Source organism: Colobus angolensis, unplaced genomic scaffold (genome assembly GCF_000951035.1).
Source record: "Colobus angolensis palliatus isolate OR3802 unplaced genomic scaffold, Cang.pa_1.0 Scaffold59, whole genome shotgun sequence".
Taxonomy (NCBI): Eukaryota; Metazoa; Chordata; class Mammalia; order Primates; family Cercopithecidae; genus Colobus; species Colobus angolensis.
In genome coordinates, this window is record NW_012119487.1 from 2511245 (window position 1) to 2533757 (window position 22513).

Below are 22513 nucleotides of genomic sequence, written 5' to 3' on the forward strand. Positions count from 1 at the left end.
GAAAATATCCATTAAGCATTAGAATTAGATATAGACAAATCTGGAATTCAAGGGAGAGGTGAATGTCTGAGATGTGAATTTAGAGGACATATGTAAAAAATTTTAAGGCAATGAGATTAGATGAGATCACTTACAGAGAAGATAGAGATGAAAAAGAGGATAAGAAGGTCTAGAAACAACTCTGGTGCTAAGATTTGGAATATAGTTTATCTCTTGATTGTGTTTTATGTGGAAATAAACTATGAGTATGAAATAGAGTTGATTTTTGTTATACTCTTCGAGCTCCTTTGGAAAAAAATATAGAACTAAGTTGAGCTATGTAGGTATCAACAGCTGCTAGATTCTGATTGTTATTTTGGATACTTGTGGTAGAATATTCCATAAAAGTCCCCCATCTCTGGGGATTTCTGTAAGTGCTGGCCTTGGTCTTGTCCACTAGCACTATTCCAGTTACATGGGGCACCTTAGCCTTCACCTCTTGGCTCAGCCTTATCCAGGCTTTAGAAGCAGAAGAAAACTGTAAAGGCTGTTGTTCAGCAGTAAATTTCAAGATGGCACTGATATTAATTTCTCTTGACCCTGAATACTGTTCAACTGGCTTCGGCTTTGTATCTTGACAAAACAGCTCTGCCTTCTATTCCATGACTGAATTTGCATCTTGGTTTTTGGCCTAGTTTGCATTTGGAGTTTTGTTTTCATTTCCTACTTTGTCTTGAAAGTACCAGAGCCCTGATCTTAAACCCTGGTCTTTGTGTCTGGTCTGATACCTGCTTGGCACCAGCTTTTTGTCTTTTATGAAATCTTGGCACCCCCCGCCACTTACTGCCATCTCACCCTATTGTTCTTAACTCTCCTACTGAGACCTCTACCTTTTACCCACTGCAGGACTCCCTGAGGTTAATTGTTTGCTTCTTTAGATTTCCTTTTTTTTTTTTTTTTTTTGATTGCTAGACTTTCCCTGTTTATCTTAGCAATACAGTTGAGTTCTGTTTCATATCTGTGTCCTATGTAATTAATATATAACTAAACTAAAATTCTAGGATCTTGCCTTCAATTTGGAATGACTTGATGGGAGCATTTAGAAATTACTATTTTTAATTAACACATAGTAATTATACATATTTATGGAGTACAGTGTGATATTTCAGTACATATATACCATGTGTAATGATCAAATTAGGGTAGTTAGCCTATCCATCACCTCAGACACTTAGCATTTCTTAGTGTTGGGAACACTCAAAATCTTCTCATCTAGCTATTTGAAAATATACAATTTATTATTCTTAACTGTAGTTACCCTTCAGTGCTACACAATCCTGGAATTTACTACTCCTATCTAGCTGTACTTTTGTATCTGCTCTTCAACCTCTCCCTATCTCCTTTGCCCCCAACACTTCTGAGTCTCCAGTGACCACTATTCTACTCTCTAATTCTAAGAGATCAACTTTTTTTTTAAGCTGTCACATGTGAGTAAGAACATGGAGTATTTATTGGAAGCATTGTTATATCCAAAGTAGACTGCTTTAAAGAAGAAATAAATCTACAGATGTCCTTTTTTTCCCTTTCTTTTTCTTTTGAGACTGAGTCTTGCTCTGTCACCCAGGCTGGAATGAGGTGGCATGATCTAGGCTCACTGCAACCTCCACCTCCTAGGTTCAAGTGATTCTCCTGTCTCAGCCTCCTGAGTAGCTGGGATTACAGGCACCTGCCATCACACCTGGCTAATTTTTGTATTTTTAGTAGAGATGGGGGTTTCACCATGTTGGCCAGGCTGGTCTCGAACTCCTGACCTCAGGTGATCCACCCGCCTCGGCCTCCCAAAGTGCTGGGATTATAGGCGTGAGCCACTGCACCCGGCCTACAGATGTTCTTTACTCTAAATATAATAGGCATGAGGGAAACACAGAAGAGTAAAATGTATCTCTGCCTTTGAGGAAATATGTTTTTAAATATAGTCATACATCGATGCTCTATATAGCCAGTGAATTCAGCTTGTTGCATTCAAAACAGTCCCTTATGTATATGACCCCTGTACTCTGTTTTCACTGGAGCCCTGTGCTCACAAAACATTGCTATTAGAAATAAGAAAACTCCAATTAAAATTTTGAGGAACCTCAATTCTTAGAATAAAGATGGACAAGAGATTATGTTCTAGTGCTCTGTAATTATTCCTTTCTACTTAACCTTGATAATTAAAACATATACATATTTTTCCCCATGGAAGGGGCACAGTGGAAATATTTAAATTCTTACGGTCATGCTGTGCTTTTCACAGATGATTGGAACATTGCCCAGGCATAAACCCATCTCATCCTTCCCCCAAACAATTTGTCAGTTGTTTAACCTAGCATAATTTGTGTTTCATGACCAGTAAAAATGACAGTGCTAAAATGTTTTAAAAGGAAATAAAAATAAAATAGAGTTATAGCTCTGATTTTTTAATATTCCCCTTTTTTCCTCCCTAATCATTCTTTGATATAGTAATGTATCTTAACCTTTGCTTCAATTGTAGGCTATTTTTAACATGGTAAAAACAGAGAAAATAATCAAAACTAGGAGTTTTATTTTGTGAAACTAAAAACAGAAATTTTATTTTGTGAAAATGAAACATAAATTTCAATAAGACAGGTTATACTGCAACAAAAAAGAATTTTGCGGATGCATTATCACGGTTTCAATGCTTACGTACACATAACCTTCATCCTTTGTATGACTTTGTGGCTAGGAGATTTAATACACTGACTACTCACATTGATGCTGGGCTGAAGCCTCAAATTGTTTGAGGAAAAGACCATTTCATGTGCCCAAATACGAAGCATTTAGAATGAAAGGAATACTGAGACCATATCAAGGGAGTTCATGCCACTGAAAATTGTACCTTTCTGTGAGAAAGAAAGTATCTCAAAACTATAAGATGAGATTGTGTAACCTTCAGACATGTTAGTTCACCATAGTATAAAAATATGGTAAACCACAGTTTACCACAGTATACCATGGTAGAAGACACACATTTAGCAGCTCTTAAAAGGTCTGGCTATTGATCAGCTAGTACAATTCGTTCTATAGAGTCTGACTTAGATGCTAGAATTTCCTTCATCCCCAAACTACAATTATCATCATAGAGACAAGGGGACATGGGTCTACGAATCTCTGGAGCTGGGTAGAGGATGGATTACAGGTAGCCCTTTCCTGAAAAGCCAGGTCAGCTGGTTTTGCTGAATTTTCTATCCTGTAGGTTGAATTCTTTTCCAGGAAGCTCTTTGGTTCCCATAGAAAAGAGTATTTTGTGGTTCCTACCCTATTGGTTTTCCAGATATGCTGGGGCAGGTCTGAACCCCAGTGATTGACATGGATTAGACCCAAATTGTCATATCTGCTGTGATTAACTCTGAGGTCACTCATTTAGGATCACTTTTTGCGTGCATGTGTGTGTGTGTATAATGTATTTTGTACTTATACAGTACTATAGTAGTATATAAACTGTATAATAGTACTTATACAGTTTAACCAGTGAGATGGTTAAGTGGTTAACAAGTAAACCACCTAGTTAACCAGTAAAGATATAAAATGACCTCAGACAAATATAATCAATGCCTACCGTCCCCTGATGAATTTCACAGGCTCCCACCACCATTAGTTCTACCTATTCATCTCATCTATGCTCATTGTTCTGCCTCCTTCCTGTTCCTATGGATGCCGTGGCATGTTTGTTTGTTTCTGTCTGGCCTCCTATTCCCCTCCCCTCAGACATCACTTCGGCATTTGTGCCTTCTCACTTCGCTTATCCTGGGTGTCACCATTTCAGCCTATGAACATGCCATTAATTTGCCATCTTTACAAAATTTTCTCTTGACTTTACATACCTCTGTAACTGCCCTCTCCCTTCTCTCCTCTTCTTTACCACAAAACTCCTTAAAGAACTGTTGGCTGGGCACAGTGGTTCACTCCTATAATCCCAGCACTTTGAGAAGCTGAGCTGGAAACATGACTTGAGGCCAAGAGGTCGAGACCAGCCTGGGCAACACAGTGAGACCTCATCACTACAAAAAAAAAAAAAAAGTTAGCCAGATGTGGTGGCACACTGCCTGTAGTCTCAACTACTCCAGAGGCTAAGGTGGGGGGATCACTTGAGCCCAGGAGTTCAAGGCTGCAGTGAGTAATGATGGCACCACTCCACTCCAGCCTGGGTGACAGAGTGAGACCCTGTCTCAAAAGAAAAAAAAAAAAAAGAATTATTCTGTAATCAGCCTCTACTTGGTTTATTCTCTTCTCTCTTAAACCTCCTCCTGAAGGATCCTAAGTTGCTAAATTCTAAGATCCATTCTTAGTCCTCCTGTTACTGGACATGTAGGCAGGGTTGGATGGAGTAGGTCTCCTCTTTTCTTGCTTTGTTTTCCCCTTACTGTTTTCTCCTACCTTCTAAGTCTCCATTTCCTGACCTCTAAACTTTGGAAAACCCAGGGCCTGGTACTCTGACCTCTTCTCTAACTCTTATTTAGTGATCTCATCACTTGCCTGACTTGAATGACTCCCAAATATATATCTCTCACTTGGACTTCTCTGTGAACAAAAGATGCATATATCTAGCGTTGAAGACATTTTTATACAAATTAGAAAAAGCTGCCCTTTCCTCAAGCACATGACTGCCATCTTCTGGAAATTTTTCAGAGTAGAGACACCTATCCAAAGACTGAATGTGAATGGTGTCTCCTTCAGCTGTGTGGTCCTCAACCTTAGCAGAAGTGCTTTTTCTCAACTTGGCTGGGTGTGTAATGGGCATCACAAGCTTAATAGGTCCCAACCCACATCCCATCCCATCCCATCCCATCCTCTTTCCTTCAGTCTTTTCTATTTGAAACATTTTCTGGTGGCTGAGGTCAAACTCTTTGAAGTTATCCTTGATGCTTCTCTTTCTCTCATTCCCCAGCTTAAATCCTTCAGCATATTCTGTTGGTTTTTTCTTCAAAATACATTAGAATTTAATCACTTATCACCACCCTACTCTTGTCACCCTGGTCCAAGCCTCAGCAGCTCTCCCCAGGATAATTCCAATAGCAAGCTTCCTTTCTCACTCCTCATGTCTGTCCTCAACACAGCAGCCACAGTTGTTTCAAACCCAGGTCACAGCATGTTTCTGCTCTACCCCAAATCCTTCAGATGTTCTACTGTCTCACTCAGAGAAAAATCAAAATCCTTAAAACAGTCCACGGGCCCTCCACATCCAGGCCCCTCTACAGCACTGGCCTTGTTTCCTGCCTCCCTCCCCTCCACACCGCCTGATGCTCCAGCCACGTGGACCTGGCTCTCCCTCAACATGCCGCACACATCTGCTTTAGGCACTCTGCCCGGATGCCTTTCCATACAGTACGGCCTGCTGCCTTCCTTTCTTGAGTCATTGCTCAAAGGTCACTTTACCCTGTCATGGAAGCCTTCCTCATCTATACCACATAACCAAGCAACCCCCTTCCCAAAGCATTTACTATCCCCCTGCTATTTTATTTTCTCCATAGCACTTAGCATCAGACACACACACATTGTTTACTCTTTTTTTTTTTTTTGAGACGGAGTCTCGCTCTGTCGCCCAGGCTGGAGTGCAGTGGCCAGATCTCAGCTCACTGCAAGCTCCGCCTCCCGGGTTTACGCCATTCTCCCGCCTCAGCCTCCCGAGTAGCTGGGACTACAGGCGCCCGCCACCTCGCCCGGCTAGTTTTTTGTATTTTTTTAGTAGAGACGGGGTTTCACCGTGTTCGCCAGGATGGTCTCGATCTCCTGACCTCGTAATCCGCCCATCTCGGCCTCCCAAAGTGCTGGACATTGTTTACTCTTTTACCTGATTAGAATTTAAGCTTCGTGAGCCTAGAGACTTATTTTCCCCCCTTTACTATATCCCAATTTCTAAAACAGTTCTTGGCAAGTAGAGTGATCTCAATAAATGTTAATCAAATAAATAAATGAATACAGGTATCCTTGGATTTGTCTAGGGGACGCTATCCTCAACAAGACACTGCAAATTGACCAAGGGGTTGACAAAATAAAAATACACAAATGTTTGAGATGGTCCTGCACAAGTATCATCTCTTGATTACAAGATAAAAGTATTTTCAAGAGTTTGAGAACTCATTTAAATCTAATTTGAAAATAGCATTGATTTTACACCCTTCCGGAAGGGCATGTTTCCTACAGAGAAAGCAAGTAGGTGCCATCTAGTGGCAACAAAGGAGGTCCACGTTTGTGTTAACTGGAATGTATCGATTAGCAATGATTGAAAATGTAGTTCCTGATCCAGAAGCTTATGAACTGTATGACAGAACAGTTGTGATAGCCATAAATCCTCAAGGGTGCATTTTCCACCGAATAGGTGGCATTGAAAAAAACACAGTTCCATTTTGTCTAAATTATTTCTAATTTTTCCATGTAATTTTTGCTTGTTTTCTGGGATCTGACTTCTTTTGTTCCTTCGTTTTTCTTATTGTTTTGTCCTCTACTTATCTATATACTCTTACACTCACATGGTACTGGCTTAAGCATTGAATGGGTAATAAAATGAAGGCTCCATCTTCTGGGAATTTATATTCTAATAAAGACAGTGCCTATGAGGGTAAGTGTAGAAGAACATGCCTGATCTTGATGAACTGATCTCTTCAGGCCCGATTTCTGCAGCCTGTTGAGTCTTTACTGTTGGGTATACTTCCAGCATTAGAGGAATGAGCTTTCAGGAGACTTAGCTTGCTGTTTTTCAGAAAGTGGCACATTATATAGAGAAACTAAGATAGAAGCAGAAATACTCATGTCCATGCATGTTGTCAGGAAAGACAGAAATTAAGTCCGTCTCTGATTCTCATTCTAACATCCCAAAAGCTAGGTCATTTCAATTCTTTGGTAAATTAAAGTGGAAACTTTTTGGTCCACTTTGGGAGTCTGTGACCTTTCCAGTTCAGAGTGGCTGGGGTTGGAACTGGGAAATCTTTGCCGCCAGAGGGCCCGAGTAGTGGTGAGACAAAGCAAGGTAAGGGTATAAGGCCCAGGAAGGAGACAAACTCGGGGTGCTGACACTCATATTAATGCACACGGCCTTTTCACAGCTGAGTAGCACCAGAGGACAAAAGTTGGACCCGTGGAATATGACAAGAAAGCAGGTTTCATACCAAACATAAATATTTTCCAATGAGAGTTTTTTTCCAACGAGATCAAAGTTTCCGTTACCCATTAGTGGATGGGTCCGAGCAGAGACTGGATGACAACCTGCCAGATTTGTTGAACCTACAAAGATTCTCTGATTCTCTGAAAGACCTCTCTTTCTCCCTGCACATGTCAAAATCCTCCCTACTGTTCAATATTCAGTCCATACCCCACTTCCTTTTTTAGGTACCACAACTTAAAATCATCTTTTCTATCTCTACCTTTTGTATCATTTTAAGGGCAGCTCAGCATTTATGTTATGCTACCTGCATAATGTTTTTTCTCAGTGGTCTAATCCTTAGGTTTTTGAGTTAATGCTAACCTACTTGAAGACACGGACCACATCTGACAGCTCTCTTGCTATTTGCCTTGACATTTCATCTCCAAGAGTGAATATTAACTGTTTATGATGGGGAATTGTAGTAAGGCTACCAATAATTGCCTCATCTGGCTTTTTTTTTTAAGATGGGGTCTCACTTTCTTGCCCAGGCTGGAGTGCAGTGGCATGATCACGGCTTGCTGCAGCGTCGATCTCCCTGGCTCTTATCTGGCATTTGGGTCCAAGGTGCTTAGCCATAGTCTAAGTTTAGCGGTACGTTTCTTCATTGAGATATTAGATAAACTAAAATCTTTGTTGAGGTTTGTTTCTCTGTTAGATTTATACTCATTTAAAAAAATCTAATAGTACTGTACTAGCTTTTCTTTTAAATTGTGGTGTTTTTCATATACCTGATTTCTCTCAAAGTAGGTATAGAAATTGATAATACAACACTTTGTAGGATGTTACTGAAATTTAAAAAACTCAGTTTTGTTATTTATGTAGTTATTTTAGTGTTCTTCCCTCTGCTGAGGGATTTTTTAAAAATTTTAGATTACAGGTAAATATTTTCTTTGATATAATACTTTATAACTTTTTTTCCTTGAGAAATTGTCTTTATACAAGCTGATGTCGTATTTGCAATAGTATGTTTTTAAGCTAAAGGATTCCATATATTATTTATTTTTAACAAATTAATCAAATGATTCCCCCTAATTTATTTTACCTTCTGAAGATATATTTATATAACTTGACTTTCCATCCTGATGAAGTGGTGATACTGAAGAGGGAAATGCTAACAGAACTCAGAGGTATCCTAAATCTAATGTTTTTAACAATCAGGTGCTATTGTTTGCTTTATCATTTGGACAGCCAAAATTTTCTTTAAATTATTTAATAGGCTATGTGGTTTAGGGACTGGTTATAGTATTTAATTGCTCAACTGAAAATTAGCAAATTTAGCATGTATAGCATCTGTACTATGTTTAATATTTCTGAAGTATTAATTGTGATTCTTGGTAACTACTGTGTTCTGTGGGGTGTTCATGAGGGATGAAGAGAGAATATCGGATAATTTGACTTATAATTAAAGAAACATTTTTTATAATTATGGCAAAATGCATGAATTTAAGTCGTGTCATTTTGGTTTTATTTTTGTAGAATATGCTGAGTTTCTACATTGCAAAGGAAAGAAATTTACAGATTTTGATGAAGTTCGCCATGAGATTGAAGCAGAAACAGATCGTGTGACTGGAATGAATAAAGGCATTTCCTCCATACCCATTAATTTACGAGTCTATTCCCCACATGGTAAGTAGAATAATAAAATTCCAAATTCTTCTCCCCAAGCATTTTTACTACATTAATTAACATACATCATTTGTACAGAAGATACAAACAGTGCTGGCTTTCTAGGGTATCCTTTGGATACTGCCCATTAATGTTATGGTTCAAAGAGCTCTTAGAACATTTAAGGAGAGGGAGGAGGAGATGACTTTAATAAAAACAGAATTGAGTTAGTCATTAAATTTTTTTTCTTCATTTTCATAATAAGCTTTTAGAATTTGAGAAGGGTGTGTATGAAAACTTCCATTTTTCAGTCTTTGCTGAAATCTTAGAGGTACATGTTACTATGGTTGCATCCTCCCCTATTGGATTTCTTGCAGCCATATATAGTTCTATTTATTTTCTTCCTGAGAAATCAGCTCTGAGTTTTCCCCCCAGACTATCGGTAGAAACTTATAAATTAGATAACCAATCCATAATGTGTGATGGGAAATAGCCTCTATGCTGACTATATTTTTAGTGGGCAAATTTTCATTTCTTATTCCCTACTTAGCTCTATTGCTTTTAAAACAGAATATAAATGGCATAAGCTCAATTAGGAGTTCCCAAGGGTACTTGGTGCCAACATTGTTTGTACAGAGAGGTTGGGCTACAGTCATGTTGTTGTTGCTGACTCTGTTCGTACAGCTAATTCAGTAAACTCAGGGCACCACGAATGGCTAACAGCTTCCTACTAGGCTAAGTGGCTAACTTTCTATAAAAAACATATGATACTTTTTAAGGAAAGGGCAAATCTTACCCTGCGAGTTTTTATACCACTTGAAGGCGACGTACAAGACTGGCAGACAGCGTATGCATTTTTCGTTTGGTGTTTTAATTATAACCCCCTAGTTACAGATATGACAGCTTTCTGAGCAAACTGTTAGGCATGCAAATCAGTGCCTTTCAAATTATGTTAAAGTGATCATTTGGCATAGCACGATCATATCATAAAATTAGAGAAAACCAGCAAAACCATTTTTATTTTATGCTTTTTATTCTACACACATGGGTTTGAGTTGTTCAGATACACAATGTAGAAAGCTGAGCTAAGTGACAAATGGTTCTGTTATCTTTTAGCATTGAAGGTGTATGTAAGACTCTTTTATCCTTTCCACACAGTGTTAAATCTAACCCTTATTGATCTACCTGGAATAACTAAAGTGCCCGTGGGAGATCAGCCACCAGATATCGAGTATCAGATCAGAGAAATGATTATGCAGTTCATCATGAGGGAGAACTGTCTGATTTTAGCTGTTACTCCAGCCAACACTGATCTTGCAAACTCAGATGCGCTGAAGCTAGCTAAAGAAGTTGATCCTCAAGGTGAGTGTGTGACTACTAAGATGAGAAGGAATTAAAATGTCAGGAGTTTTGGTGTCTTTAAAGGTAACACAAATTCTCAAGACTCAATTTCATTATAAATAAATTAGGCATTGTTAATATTGTTAAACCTTTTGTATTTTAAATACAAATTCAGTATTTAATATTAAAAATAATAATTTTAGTAAAGATTTACTAAAATAATGAAATTTATATAGTCAAAACCTATATAAATCTAAGAATAATGAGATCTAAGAAAATAGACATTTCTAAGCCTCATGGGCTATGTATTTTAAAAAGTTGATAAAATAAACTTCTGGTGCAGCAGAATTCAGACAATCTACTAATATTATGAGTTACCTGCATATACTCCCAACGAAAAGTCTTTCTGTGTTTTTTACTTTGTCTTATTTCTTTAAAATAGGAAGCTCTATTAATGCATGTAAGATATTATTTAGCTTATAATTATTTGAGAACAAATATATAAAAGCAGGGATTTACTTGTTATTGGCATCTCAAAATCCAGGAAAGTTCCTTTCTTAGGCGGATGTTTTAGCTTTTTATTTCTCTGAGTTGAATAATGACAGTTTATCATCAGAGACCTCAATGCTGGCCTCAGTATGTGCCTGTTTAAAGTGACCGTAGGGCCGGGTGCGGTGGCTCACGCCTGTAATCCCAGCACTTTGGGAGGCTCAGGCAGGTGGATCACGAGGTCAGGAGTTCAAGACCTGTCTGGCCAAGATGGTGAAACCCCATCTCTACTAAAAATACAAAAATTAGCTGGGTGTGGTGATGGACGCCTACAATCCCAACTACTTGGGAGGTTGAGGCAGAGGATTGGAATTGCTTGAAACCGGGAGGGGGAGGTTGCAGTGAGCTGAGGTCGCACCATTGCACTCCAGCCTGGGCGACACAGCAAGAGAGCAAGACTCCATCTCAAAAAAAAAAAAAATAATAATAATAATAATAAAGTAATTGCGGAAGGGCATTCAGTGATGTGCCCTTTTAATATGGAGATGCATGTACTTCAATTTTAGGAATTTTTCTTTGTTTCATAATTAATTGCCCCAATTTTCTTTGTTCTTTTTATCTGTAGTTCTTCTTATTAGCAGGTTAGAACTCCTGAATGAATCCTTTATTTCAGTCTTTCTCTTCTATAATCTATTTCTTGTCTTTTTGTTCTACTTTTTGCAAGATTTGCTCAACTTTATCTTCTGCTTTTCTGATTCATTTTAAAAGTTCATTTTTTTTTTTTACTTAGTGAATGTTATTTTTATTTTTAAAAATAGCATCTTGTTCTTGTTTTCACAAGTACAATATCTTCCTCCAAGGATTTTAGTGAGAGCTTTTTGAAGGTTTTCTTTTGTAATCTACATTGTCTGAGTCCATTGTTTTCTGATTGTTTTTGTTTCTGTCTTTGATGTTAGAGACCTTTTTCAAATGTTTGTCGATCTTTTGCCACTTGTTCGTGCATGAAAGTGGAGCACCAAAAGCTAATTTGTGTACATGAGAGGGATTCATTGACCAGTGGGTTTTCCTGTGGAGTAACTGTGCTGAGAGTTGACCATTTTGTTAGGAGACTTCCTCAACCGTTAGGTTCTAAGAGTATTTTCTCCTGAGCTGCTCTGGTATAAGCCTGATGTCTAGTGTTCTTGGAGCCAAGAATTGGTGGGGCAGGGGATGGAGTGGGAGGAGGATGGTTCTCACTATTCAGTGTGTACACTTATAATTAATCCTCTGCTTTCATGATGGCATTCCTGGAAGTTTTCTGGAGTCCAGAGTCCCTCTGGTTCAGCCTCTTTGGAAGCGCGTCTCCAGTGCTCTGCTGAGGTGGAGGAAGGGTAGCTATGTGGGTATGTCCTCTAGGAGCTTTCAGTCAATTCTTTTATTTTCAGCTCCTTCTATACCCTAGCGTTGGTTCTTCAATTCGTGGGCCTTTGCAGAATTCTGCAATGGTAACTGTTTTTTTCTTCTTGGTTTCCTCCACCATCCCTGAAACTGGGTCTTGTAACAAAGCAGGTAGAGGCTTCAGGTGGCAAGTAAGGACCATCACCAGGACTCCCTTTACAGCATCAGTGGCTTGGAAGAGTCAGATTATAAACTGGGACTGGAATCTAATCATAAAAATGGTGCTGAACCATTCCTGTCTTATAGCCTTCCTGTCCCATAGGAGATTGAGCCATAGTTGTCTGATTGGGACAGAGAGAGTCATACCATCAGTGAATTCTAGTGAGTTCGGCCCAGTCACATTCCTGAAGAGTCCATGTAGAAAACAAACTCAGCTTCTCCTACTATACTTTCAAACATGCTTCTGACTCCAGATGTGTGGTGATTTCTCTGACTGCAAACAAGCAATTGATTCTTTTCTGCAGCAGACATCAGCTAGGTATCCTCTGATTAAATTCAATTCTTATACTGTTTACCTGGAAATAGCATCAGATCACACTGGTTGAGGGTTCAGTCCTACAAGACCAGCCCCACTTCTGATGCCAGTCACAAGATCCAGGTTGTTTACCCTGTGCTCTGACTGACTGGCTACAAATTGGGGTTTCTACAACCTTCTTCTTTTGTGTTCTATTATTTTACTAGAGGGGCTCACAGAACTCAGAGAAGCAGTTCTTTGTTGTAAAGAATATTACAAGGGATGCAGATGAAGTGATGCATAGGGCAGTGTATGAGAAGTGATGTGGAGTTTCCATGTTCTCTCTGGGCACACCACCCTCTAGAAACCTCTGCATGTCCAGCTATCCAGAAGCTCTCCGAACCCAGTCCATTTTGGATTTTTATGGAAGCTTCATTATGTAGGCATGATTGATTAAATCATCAGTTATTGGTGATCAACTTAAACTTCAGCCCCTCATCCCTCCTAGGAGGTCATGCCTGTTCTTTCTAGTGACCAGTCCATGTGCTGAAGCTATCCAGGAGCTGCCAGCCACTTACCAACGCATTAGCCTACAAAAAGATACTTATCACTTTGAAGATTCCAAGGACTTTAGTAGTTGTATGCTGCGGAATAGGGATGAAGATTAAAAATGCATACCACAACATGACAATCCAGATGAAGCTTCATGGAGTACTGCAAATGATACCATTCAGTCCCTGATTTCTCTTTTGCCCTACCTTGGTTCAGCCTCCTTGAAATTGTTTCTTTTTTAAGATAAATTCTTTTCACAGGTGACAAGATGGCTGTAGATATCCTGCCTCACATTCTCACAACTTCAAATCTAGTAGAAGAAAAGCCATTGGAGAATATTTATTTGTGTGTATTATGAAATTTATAATAAATATAAACTAAAAAATTTGGCCAACTAATAAATCTTGTAAAGTGGTTTCTTAAAATTGGTTTAACATATTCATGCTGTATTTTACCCCCTGTTGTGCACATAGGGAATATTAATGGGCAGTAACTACATCTAATTTCTCAGGCTTTTCAAAAGAAGATTCATTTATGACCTAAAATAATAACTCATGTGATCACAGATCATTAGGTGAGAGCAATGAATGTTTGTGGAGGGAGTCATCAGTTTGCCAGAAAGGAATCAATCTCCACAATGGCATTCCCAGTATATTCGATGTGTTTTTATAGCATAAGGAAAATAGAGCATTGACTGTCAGTCAGGAGTGTGTCATTTTATGCCACAAATCTACTCCAGAAAGTCAACTGAGATTAAAAAAAAAAAAAAAAACTATCATAGGCTTGGCTTATTTACAAGCTCATTTTTATTAGATGCCACTTAGAAATTGTCATGTAAATGTTCATGAACTTACCTAAAATAAATCTCCTTTTTTGTGGATCATTAGAAGTGCTGCTCCACCATTTACAGACCTACTTGCCCCCAGTTTTTATATCCTATATATGGTGGTCCCAAGAGGAGACTTTTGAAAGTTTTGGTAGGAGTCATTCCTGATGAGATAGAATTTATGTGTGTTATTTTGCCATTTGTTTTGTGTATGTCCTGTGTTTTTTTGTTTCTCTATTTCTCTGTTACTGTCTCCTTTTGTGTTAAATATTTATTTTCTAGTATATAATTTTAATTCCTTGGTCATTTATTTTACTTTTTTGTTATTTTCTTAGTGGTTGCCATAGGATTACAATTAACATCTTAATTTATAACAATCTAGTTTGGATCAATACCAACTTAATTTCAATAATACACAACATTTTGCTCCTATATTAAAGCTCCACTCCCTCCCCTTCCTATGTGCTATTATTGTCATACAAATCACAACTTTACACAACACATGCCTATCAACACAGAAGTATAATTATAGCTTCATATGATTGTCTTTTAAATCAGATGTGAGAAAAAAGAGTTACAAACAAAAATATGTTTATATTGTCTATTATGTTTAACTACGTAGTAAACTTTACTGGTGTTCTTCAGTTTTTTCTGGGTGTTTGAGTTACTGTCCAGTGTTCTTTTATTTCTGCCTGAAAGGCTCTCATTAGTATTTATTGTAGGCTATGTCTGTCAGTAAGGGATTCTCTTGGTTTTTCTTTATCTTGGAATGTCTTAATTTCTCCTTAAATTTTGAAGGAGAATTTTTACTTATTTTCCTTTCATCAATTTGAGCATGTCATCCCACTACCATCTGACTTCCATGGTCAAAATTCAGCTGTCAATCTCATTGAGGATCCCTTGAACATGATTTTCTTCTCTCTTCCTGCTTTTAAGATTCTCTCTCTCTCTTTTTGTTTTGTTTTTTTTTTTTTTCTTTTGGCAGTTTGATTATGATATATGTAGGTACAGATCTTGTTGAGTTTATCCTACTTGGAGTTTGTTGACCTTCTTGGATGTGTAGATTAATGCTTTTTAAATCAAATTTAAGAAATTTTCAGCCATTATTTCTTCAACGATTCTTTCTTCCTCTTTCCCTCCTCTTCTCTTTCTGAGAATCACATTATGTGTATGTTGGTATGATGTTTTCACAGATCTCTGAGACTTTGTTCATGTTTCTTCATTCTTTCTTTTGTCTTTCTTTTCCTTAGACTGGGAGGAACAATCTCAATTGATCTGTCTTCAAGTTTGCTGATTCTTTCTGTCCATTCAGATCTGCTATTAAATCTTTATAGAGAATTTTTAAATTTCAGTTATTTTATCTCCAGATTTTCTATTTGGTTCTTTTTTTAAAAAAATAATATCTATATCCTTACCGATATCCTATATTTGGTGAAACATTATTCTCATACATTCTGTTTGTTCTTTAGATTATTAATTTTTTTTAGTTTTTAAAACATATTTAAAATAGATGCTTTAAAGCCTTTGTCTAGTAATTTCAATTTCTGGGCTTTTTCAGGGACAGTTTCTATTGACTGTATGTTTTCTTTTGGGTGGGACATACTTTCTTTGCATATGTTAAAATTTTTTTTGTTGAAAGTGAGATATTTAAATAATGTGATGTGGCAGCACTAGAAACCAGATTCCTCTCTCCATCCCAGTTTTCGTTGCTATTTATTGTTGTTGCTGCAGGTGCTATTTATTTGGTTACTAATTTTCATGAATCAATTCTGTAAGTCTGTATTCTTTGTTGTGTGTGGCCACTTAAGTCTTTGCTCAGCTTTATTTTTTTAGTGGTCAGGACAGAGATTTTCTTAAATGCCAGAGCCAGTAGATCTCTAAACATTTACCAAAGCTCTCAATGTGCATTTTGGGGTATGGCTTCAATGCTCAGACAGGCAGTTTACAACTCTGCCTTAATCTTAACTTCCTGCCTGTGCAGAGCCTCAAGGTGAGCTAGAGGTGAGAATTTAGGATCTTCTGAGGACTTCGCTGTGCTTGCACAAAACCCTAAACATGCATGTGGCTTTCTAGATTCTAGATTGTACATATATACAAAATTTTCAATGACCTTTGTGGCCATCTCATTCCTAAGCTTTTCCTTTTAAGTTTTTTGGTTAGTTTTTTTTTTTTCTTTTCTTTTATATATTTTTTATTATACTTTAAGTTCTAGGGTACATGTGCATAACGTGCAGGTTTGTTACATATGTATACTTGTGCCATGTTGGTGTGCTGCATTGCCCCAATTTTTATTGCTGCTTGAGACCTGTGATGTTGAACAATTGCCACTGATTATTTTTGACAAATATTTTCTGGGGAAAGAGGCTTTTCGCACTGAATAAGCTCTGTCAGGTCAAATAAAGAAAAGTCCTGTGAATGGGGGTTTTTAGGGAACTGCTAGACAGGTTAAATAATTACAATTGTCTGAAAATTGTAGTTTTGATGTTCTTCAACCCCATTCTGTCCCCTTCAGGGGTTTCTAGGCTGATTTTCACCGTGATTGTGGAGCTTTTGTTTTCAAGACTACTGTAGAGATGAGAGAGGTATGGGCACAGGGCAAGTTCAAACACCACACGGCTTGTTGTTCTTACTGAAATCCAGGGGTTTTTTTTGTTTTTTTTGAAATGAAGTTTTTGCTCTTGTTGCCCAGGCTGGAGTGCAATGGCACAGTCTCGGCTCACTGCAACCTCTGCCTCCTGGGTTCAAGTGATTCTCCTGCCTTGGCCTCCCAAGTAGCTGGGATTACAGGCATATGCCACCACACCCGGCTAATTTTTTGCATTTAGTGGAGATGGGTTTTCACCATGTTGGTCAGGCTGGTCTCATGCTCCTGACCTCGAGTGATCCACCTGCCTCAGCCTCCCAAAGTGTTGGGATTACAGGCGTGAGACACTGTGCTTGGCCAGAAATCCAGGTTTTTTTTTGAATATTTACTCCTTAGATTGTTGTAAGCCTTTGGTTAATTTTCAGAGTTCTGAAACAGTTGGCTTTAACAATTTTTGCCTGTTCTTTCTTACTGCGTTTATGGAGAAGTGGTCTTTTCAGAGGTCCTTATTCCAGAATTCCCATTTATATTCCTCATTCTGGTCCTATACAACTATAATAACAAGAAACTTTTCATATAACAGTCATAGGAGTTGGGATGGTGAAGGCAATCTGGTTATGACATCTGTTACCCTGTTGGTCTTCAGGAATGATTTGGCTGACTGTGAAAGTGGCCTGTTCTCACCACTTAATGTGCATCTTTTTTGATATTTTGCCCTTGGCTAAACAGGATGACCTATTTAGATAATAGAGGACCCTTCTTCATTCTTTATTTATCTGAATTAGAATCTTATCCACCAAGGTACATAATTCCCATTTTCTGAGAGGTAGTGTATTTTAGGCAGTAGCTACTTTGTACTAAATTAAATCTTTTTGACATAGACAGGCAATTTTCACCTAAATGGGATTTGAGTATATTTGAGTATATACTTAGGAAGACAGCTCACGTTGATAAGTTAATTATAAATTATTTGCATAATAATATTCAGATTGAAAACTTCTATAAAATAAGTATTATTAAATGTTGGGATATATTTATATATGTTTTATATTAAGTTGCATGTGAAATTATTCTCTCAGTATATGTAGAATGTCATAAATTTGTGGCTAGACAAAGTTCAAGCTCATCTTTTGCATCATTTATGAAAAATGGTTTTACTGAGTAAAAGAGAGTTTTTAGTATAATTTCAAGGGGACTGGCTATATAATTTGAAATGTCAAACTCCTAGCCATCAGAATTATATGATGTTTTGAGTACAGTTTTCTCTGTATAGTGGTTTTTACTTTTCAAAGTGCTCTTACTTTTGCTTTAGTTTCACAAGAATACTGGAGGTTGGTATGGGTGAGGTCCTATTTTGAGGTAAGGAAGTTTATCTAGGTGATATATTCAGTGGTTGAATAACATACCTGTAAACACATCATGTATGTATGGTATAGCCCTTCCCCTCCTCCTCCAGTACTTTTTCCACTTCATCAGACCATTCCTCTGCTAGTTGCCTTATTAAATGATGTGGATAAAAATAAACACAGGGCTTGGAAGCAGATCCATCACATCCTGATTGTGTGTCCTTGGGCAAGTTATTTAACTTATTTGAACCTTATTACTTAATCTCTAAAATGAAGTGAAATTATCATAACCCTTACCTCAAAAGGTTGCTATAAGAATTAAGATACATTTTTATAAAGATAATAATAATTGCATAGGTGTGGTGGCTTACACCCATAATTCTAACACTTTGGGAGGCTGAGGTAGGCAGCTTGCTTGAGCTCAGGGGTTCAAGACCAGCCTGGGCAACATGTGAAACCCCGTCTTCTGAGAGGTAGTGTATTTTAGGCAGTAACTAAAATATAAAAAAATTATAAAAAAATAAAAAATATTAAAAAATTAGCGGGATGTGGTGGCACACGCCTGTAGTCCCACCTTCTTGGGAGACTAAAGTGGGAGGATTACCTGAGCCCAGGAGGTCGAGGCTGTGGTGAGATGTGATCACACTACCGCACTCCAGCCTAGGTGACAGAGTGAGACCTTGTCTCAAAAAAAAAAAAACAAAAAAAAACACCTACTCGAAATAGCTAACCAAATGCTAGCAGTTATTTTCCTTTTGAAAAGAATTAAAGGAAAGTTTACCAGGTTTTGTTATTTTATTTGTTGTATATAACTTATAGATTTAATATGCTTTTCTTTAAAGCAATCAGTTATATTTCATAATTCAATTTAATATATATTTCATAATTCATATTCACATAATTCATAATTCATATATTTCATAATTCAAACTACCACACCAATATGATTTAATGAGGCTTGATAATACAAAAAATAGAATTGTAATAGAGTTGTTTTGAATATTTTAATAATGTGTTATGCAATAAGCATAATTTCAGATTCATCTGCAAATTGCTAGATTAACTATAGGTGAAAGAAGGTCTTAGGGAGGTTGGGGCTGGGGTGGGATAGAAGGAGGATTTTCCTGAGCTTGGCTTGATTTGCTTCAGGATTATGCTAGCTGCTGCTCATAGATTTAGAGCAAAGGAGCAGACTAAGATTCCTAGCACAGTCTTGCCGTAGAGAGACCGTTCAGTGCTTTCTCAAAGGCGCAATTCCTCCAGCTATTTTGTGTGTTTATTTATTTATTTACTAGCACCCCAGATGGGACAGGAACCCTTCAGCTATTTACAATCCTGCTCATATACATTAACAATTCAGTCACTTCCTTTGTTAGTTCATTAATTTGTTGCTTCAAAGACATTTATCAGGCATCTGTTGAGCCAGCAAAACGCTCCTGGTCAGTCATGTAAATTCAGTGTGCTGTACCACCTGGTAGGACACTAGACTAGGCAGGTGCTCAGTACATGTTTCTGATTATCTTCTTGTTTCTCCACCATTCTAAAAAATAGGCTATTTGTTTACATGGCATCTTGTGTGTGAAAAGTCTCACAGAAGTCCCTGGATGATCAGCTTTATGGAATGAACATTTTCATGTTTTAGGGAATGTGGTTTGGCCACAGCATATATTAATTCAAGTGAAATGAGTTGTGTAATAACACCATGTGTCATATGTTATAATCCGAAGTATGCCAGTCAGGTGGTATCACCGCAGTTTTCTGTAGGTGGAATTGAGCTAGAGAGGTCTTGGAACTTGATCACTGTCAAGCAGCTGGCAAGAGGCAGATGCATGATATAAGTGCCTGTCTCAGATGCCAATAGTGCTAATTCTTTCCATTATATCATCTGTCTCTCTCTGTTTTAAGCACTTTATTCAGCAATAATCATGAACACATGTTAGAATTAATATATATATATAAAGAAGCCCAAATAATGAAATTTTACAGTACTAAATATGGTGAAACACTGTTAAAGTTACACTGTGGTTTGCTCTAAACTTCTAGAGCAAATATTGTAAATCCAGGAGAACCAATTTGTTTAGGAGTTCACATTTATGTTACTACATGGATGCTTCTTGATTACTTCCCCAAAGCACTCAGTCAGCATCGTCTTCAATTGGTTTAATGTAATTTTCACTTTTCCGTATCAGTTTTTAATATGGCTACATTGCTTTAATTAATTTTAAAAGATTATTCTGGTTGCTTGTTCATTTATTTAACAAATAATGAATGTGCACTTATTATGTGTCAAGTACCATTCTTACCACCAGGTATACAGTGGTGAACAAGACAAAATTCTTGGCCTTCTAGAGCTTGTATTCTAATGGGGGAAACAGACAGATAACAGATAACCCATTAGTATAATGTCAGGTGTTATGAAGAAAAGTAAGTACTGCAAAGAAAAATGAAACAGAATAAGGGAAGAGAGATTGATTGGGAATACTGTCTTAGATAGATGGCCTAAGGAGGCAGCATTTAAGCAGATAACTGATGAAGTGAGGGAATAAGCCCTGTGACCACCTAGAAGTAGAGTGTTCCAGGCAAAGGGGACAGTAAGCACAAAGGAATGAGAGTGGAACTGGCTTGACATGTTCAGGAACAGCAAGGAGGATGTTGAGGCTGGAACTCAGCAGAAAAGTGTTGTTGGTTCTGCAATCAGAGAGGTAGACAGGGCCCAGATCATGTGGGGTTTTATAGATCACAACAGAGGCTTTGTGTTTTTTTCAAAGTGGGCTGAGCAACCAGTGAAGGGTTTTAAGAGTAGAGAGGCAAGAGCTGACTGATGTTTTCATAGGTCAGTGTGGCAGCTGTGAGAAGAAAAGACTGACAGGCATGAAGAGAAGCAAGGAGACCAGTTAGGTTATTCTATCGGAGAGGTCCAGCACGGGGAGAGGTGATGTGCTTCGGAATAAGAGAGGAATGGTACTGAGGGAAGAAGTTGTCTGATTCAAGGTATACTGTGAAAGTAGAGCTGATAGAGTTTACTAATGGTTTGCTTCATGTGTTTAAAAGAAAGAAGTCAAGGATGACTCCAGGGGTTACCCAAAGGAATAGGTTAAATGGTTGTATCATTTACTGAGATTAGGAATATTCGGAGAGGAAAATATTGTGGGAGATCAAGAGTTCTATTTTGGATATGTAAAAATCTGAGGTGCTCATTAAACACCTAAGTGGTGGTGTTACACATAAGAGATTGGATCCACTTCAAGAGCAGAATTTCAAACGATTTATGAATCATTGAGTTATCAGTCTGTAGTGGTATACAGGTTTAAACCATGCCCCTCACCCCTCTAAGAAAGATATTTGTAAGGCCCAACAATCTCCTCTCCCCCACCCCATACCTGTGAATATTTGGAAGTAAGGTCTTTGCAGATGTTTATAAGTTAAGTATCTTGAGATGAGATAATCCTGGATTTAGGGTGGGCCCTAAAATCCAATAATTGGTGTCTTTATAAGAGAAAAGAGAGAGATATTTAAGACAGAGAGAGACAAGATAGAAGGCCATGTGAAGATGGAGGCAGAGATTGGAGTTATGCTGCCACAGCCAAAGAATGTCAGGAGTCACCAGAAGTTGGCAGAGGCAAGGAAGAACTCTTCTGTAGAGCCTTTGGAGGGAGTGAGCGTGACACTACTGACAGCTGGATTTTGGATGTCTGGCTTACAGAACTGTGAGACAACAAATTCCTGTTGTTTTAAGCCACTTGTTTGTGGTAATTTGTTATGACAACCCTAGGAAATTAATTCAGGTGGTGTCTACAGCTTTGAGACTAGTTGAGTTGAGATTACTTAGGAGATGAGTGTAGGTAGAGAAGAGAAGAGGGCCAGAGACAGAGCCCCGGGACACTCCAGTATTTTAGCAGTGGTGAATAGGAGGGAAAATAGCAGAGGTGATGAAGAAGCAGTAGAGAATGAAGTGACTATAGCATTCTAGAGGACAAGAGAAAAATGACTTCAAGATGGGCAATGTAATTGGCCATGCCAAGTGTGGCTGAGAGATGGAGGAGGGTGATGTGGGAGGTCAACCAGGCCTACTGCTTAGGAATGGTGAGGAAGCCCAATAACAGTTAGAAATGAAACACGGGAGTCAGTAAGTGTTGGGGAGTGAGATTTCTCCTACATTGTAATACAGCCTTGCTCCCAAACTAAAGACATCAAAGACAGAGCACTCATATTTCTTTGTCCCTCTGGCTTGTCAGTTTTCCCCAGTTCTCACAGGCTGTATTGGACTTCAAACTTAAAATGCTGCTCTGTGAGGAGCCAGAGAGATGCTGAGAAGCTGCATCCATTCAGTCACTCATATTCTTAGCTCCTGATTCCTTTCCATCCACTGCTGGAAGATTCAGTAGTAAACAGAAAGAAAACAACTTTGAACTGGGTCCAAGATATCATCACCTCCAATCTTTGTATTAAAACTAGACTTCTATGTTTCACCCAATGGAGATAAGGGTGGAGAACTGACCATTGGATCTGGCAGTTGAGGGTCACTGGTGACCTTGATAAGAGGGGTTTGGTAGGAAAGTGTCCTTAAAGAGGGTTCAAGGAAAACTTGGCTGTGAGGAAGTGAAGACAGGAATTATAAACAGCTCTTTAAGGCCCACTGTAGAGGGAAACAGAAAAATGAAACACTAACAATCATAGTGTAAGATGAAGAGAATGTTTC

At 38.1% G+C, this 22513-nt stretch overlaps 1 protein-coding gene across 6 annotated transcripts in view; it reads left to right on the forward strand.

The window, feature by feature from the left end:
- DNM3 (dynamin 3) overlaps nucleotides 1–22513 on the forward strand; it is a 579299-nt gene that overhangs the window by 134711 nt on the left and 422075 nt on the right. For all 6 annotated transcript variants that reach the window (XM_011962308.1, XM_011962305.1, XM_011962306.1 and 3 more), the window contains exons 3-4: nucleotides 8657–8806; nucleotides 9944–10147. In XM_011962308.1, coding sequence (XP_011817698.1) covers nucleotides 8657–8806; nucleotides 9944–10147 — 354 coding nt within the window. The remainder of the gene's footprint in view (nucleotides 1–8656; nucleotides 8807–9943; nucleotides 10148–22513) is intronic.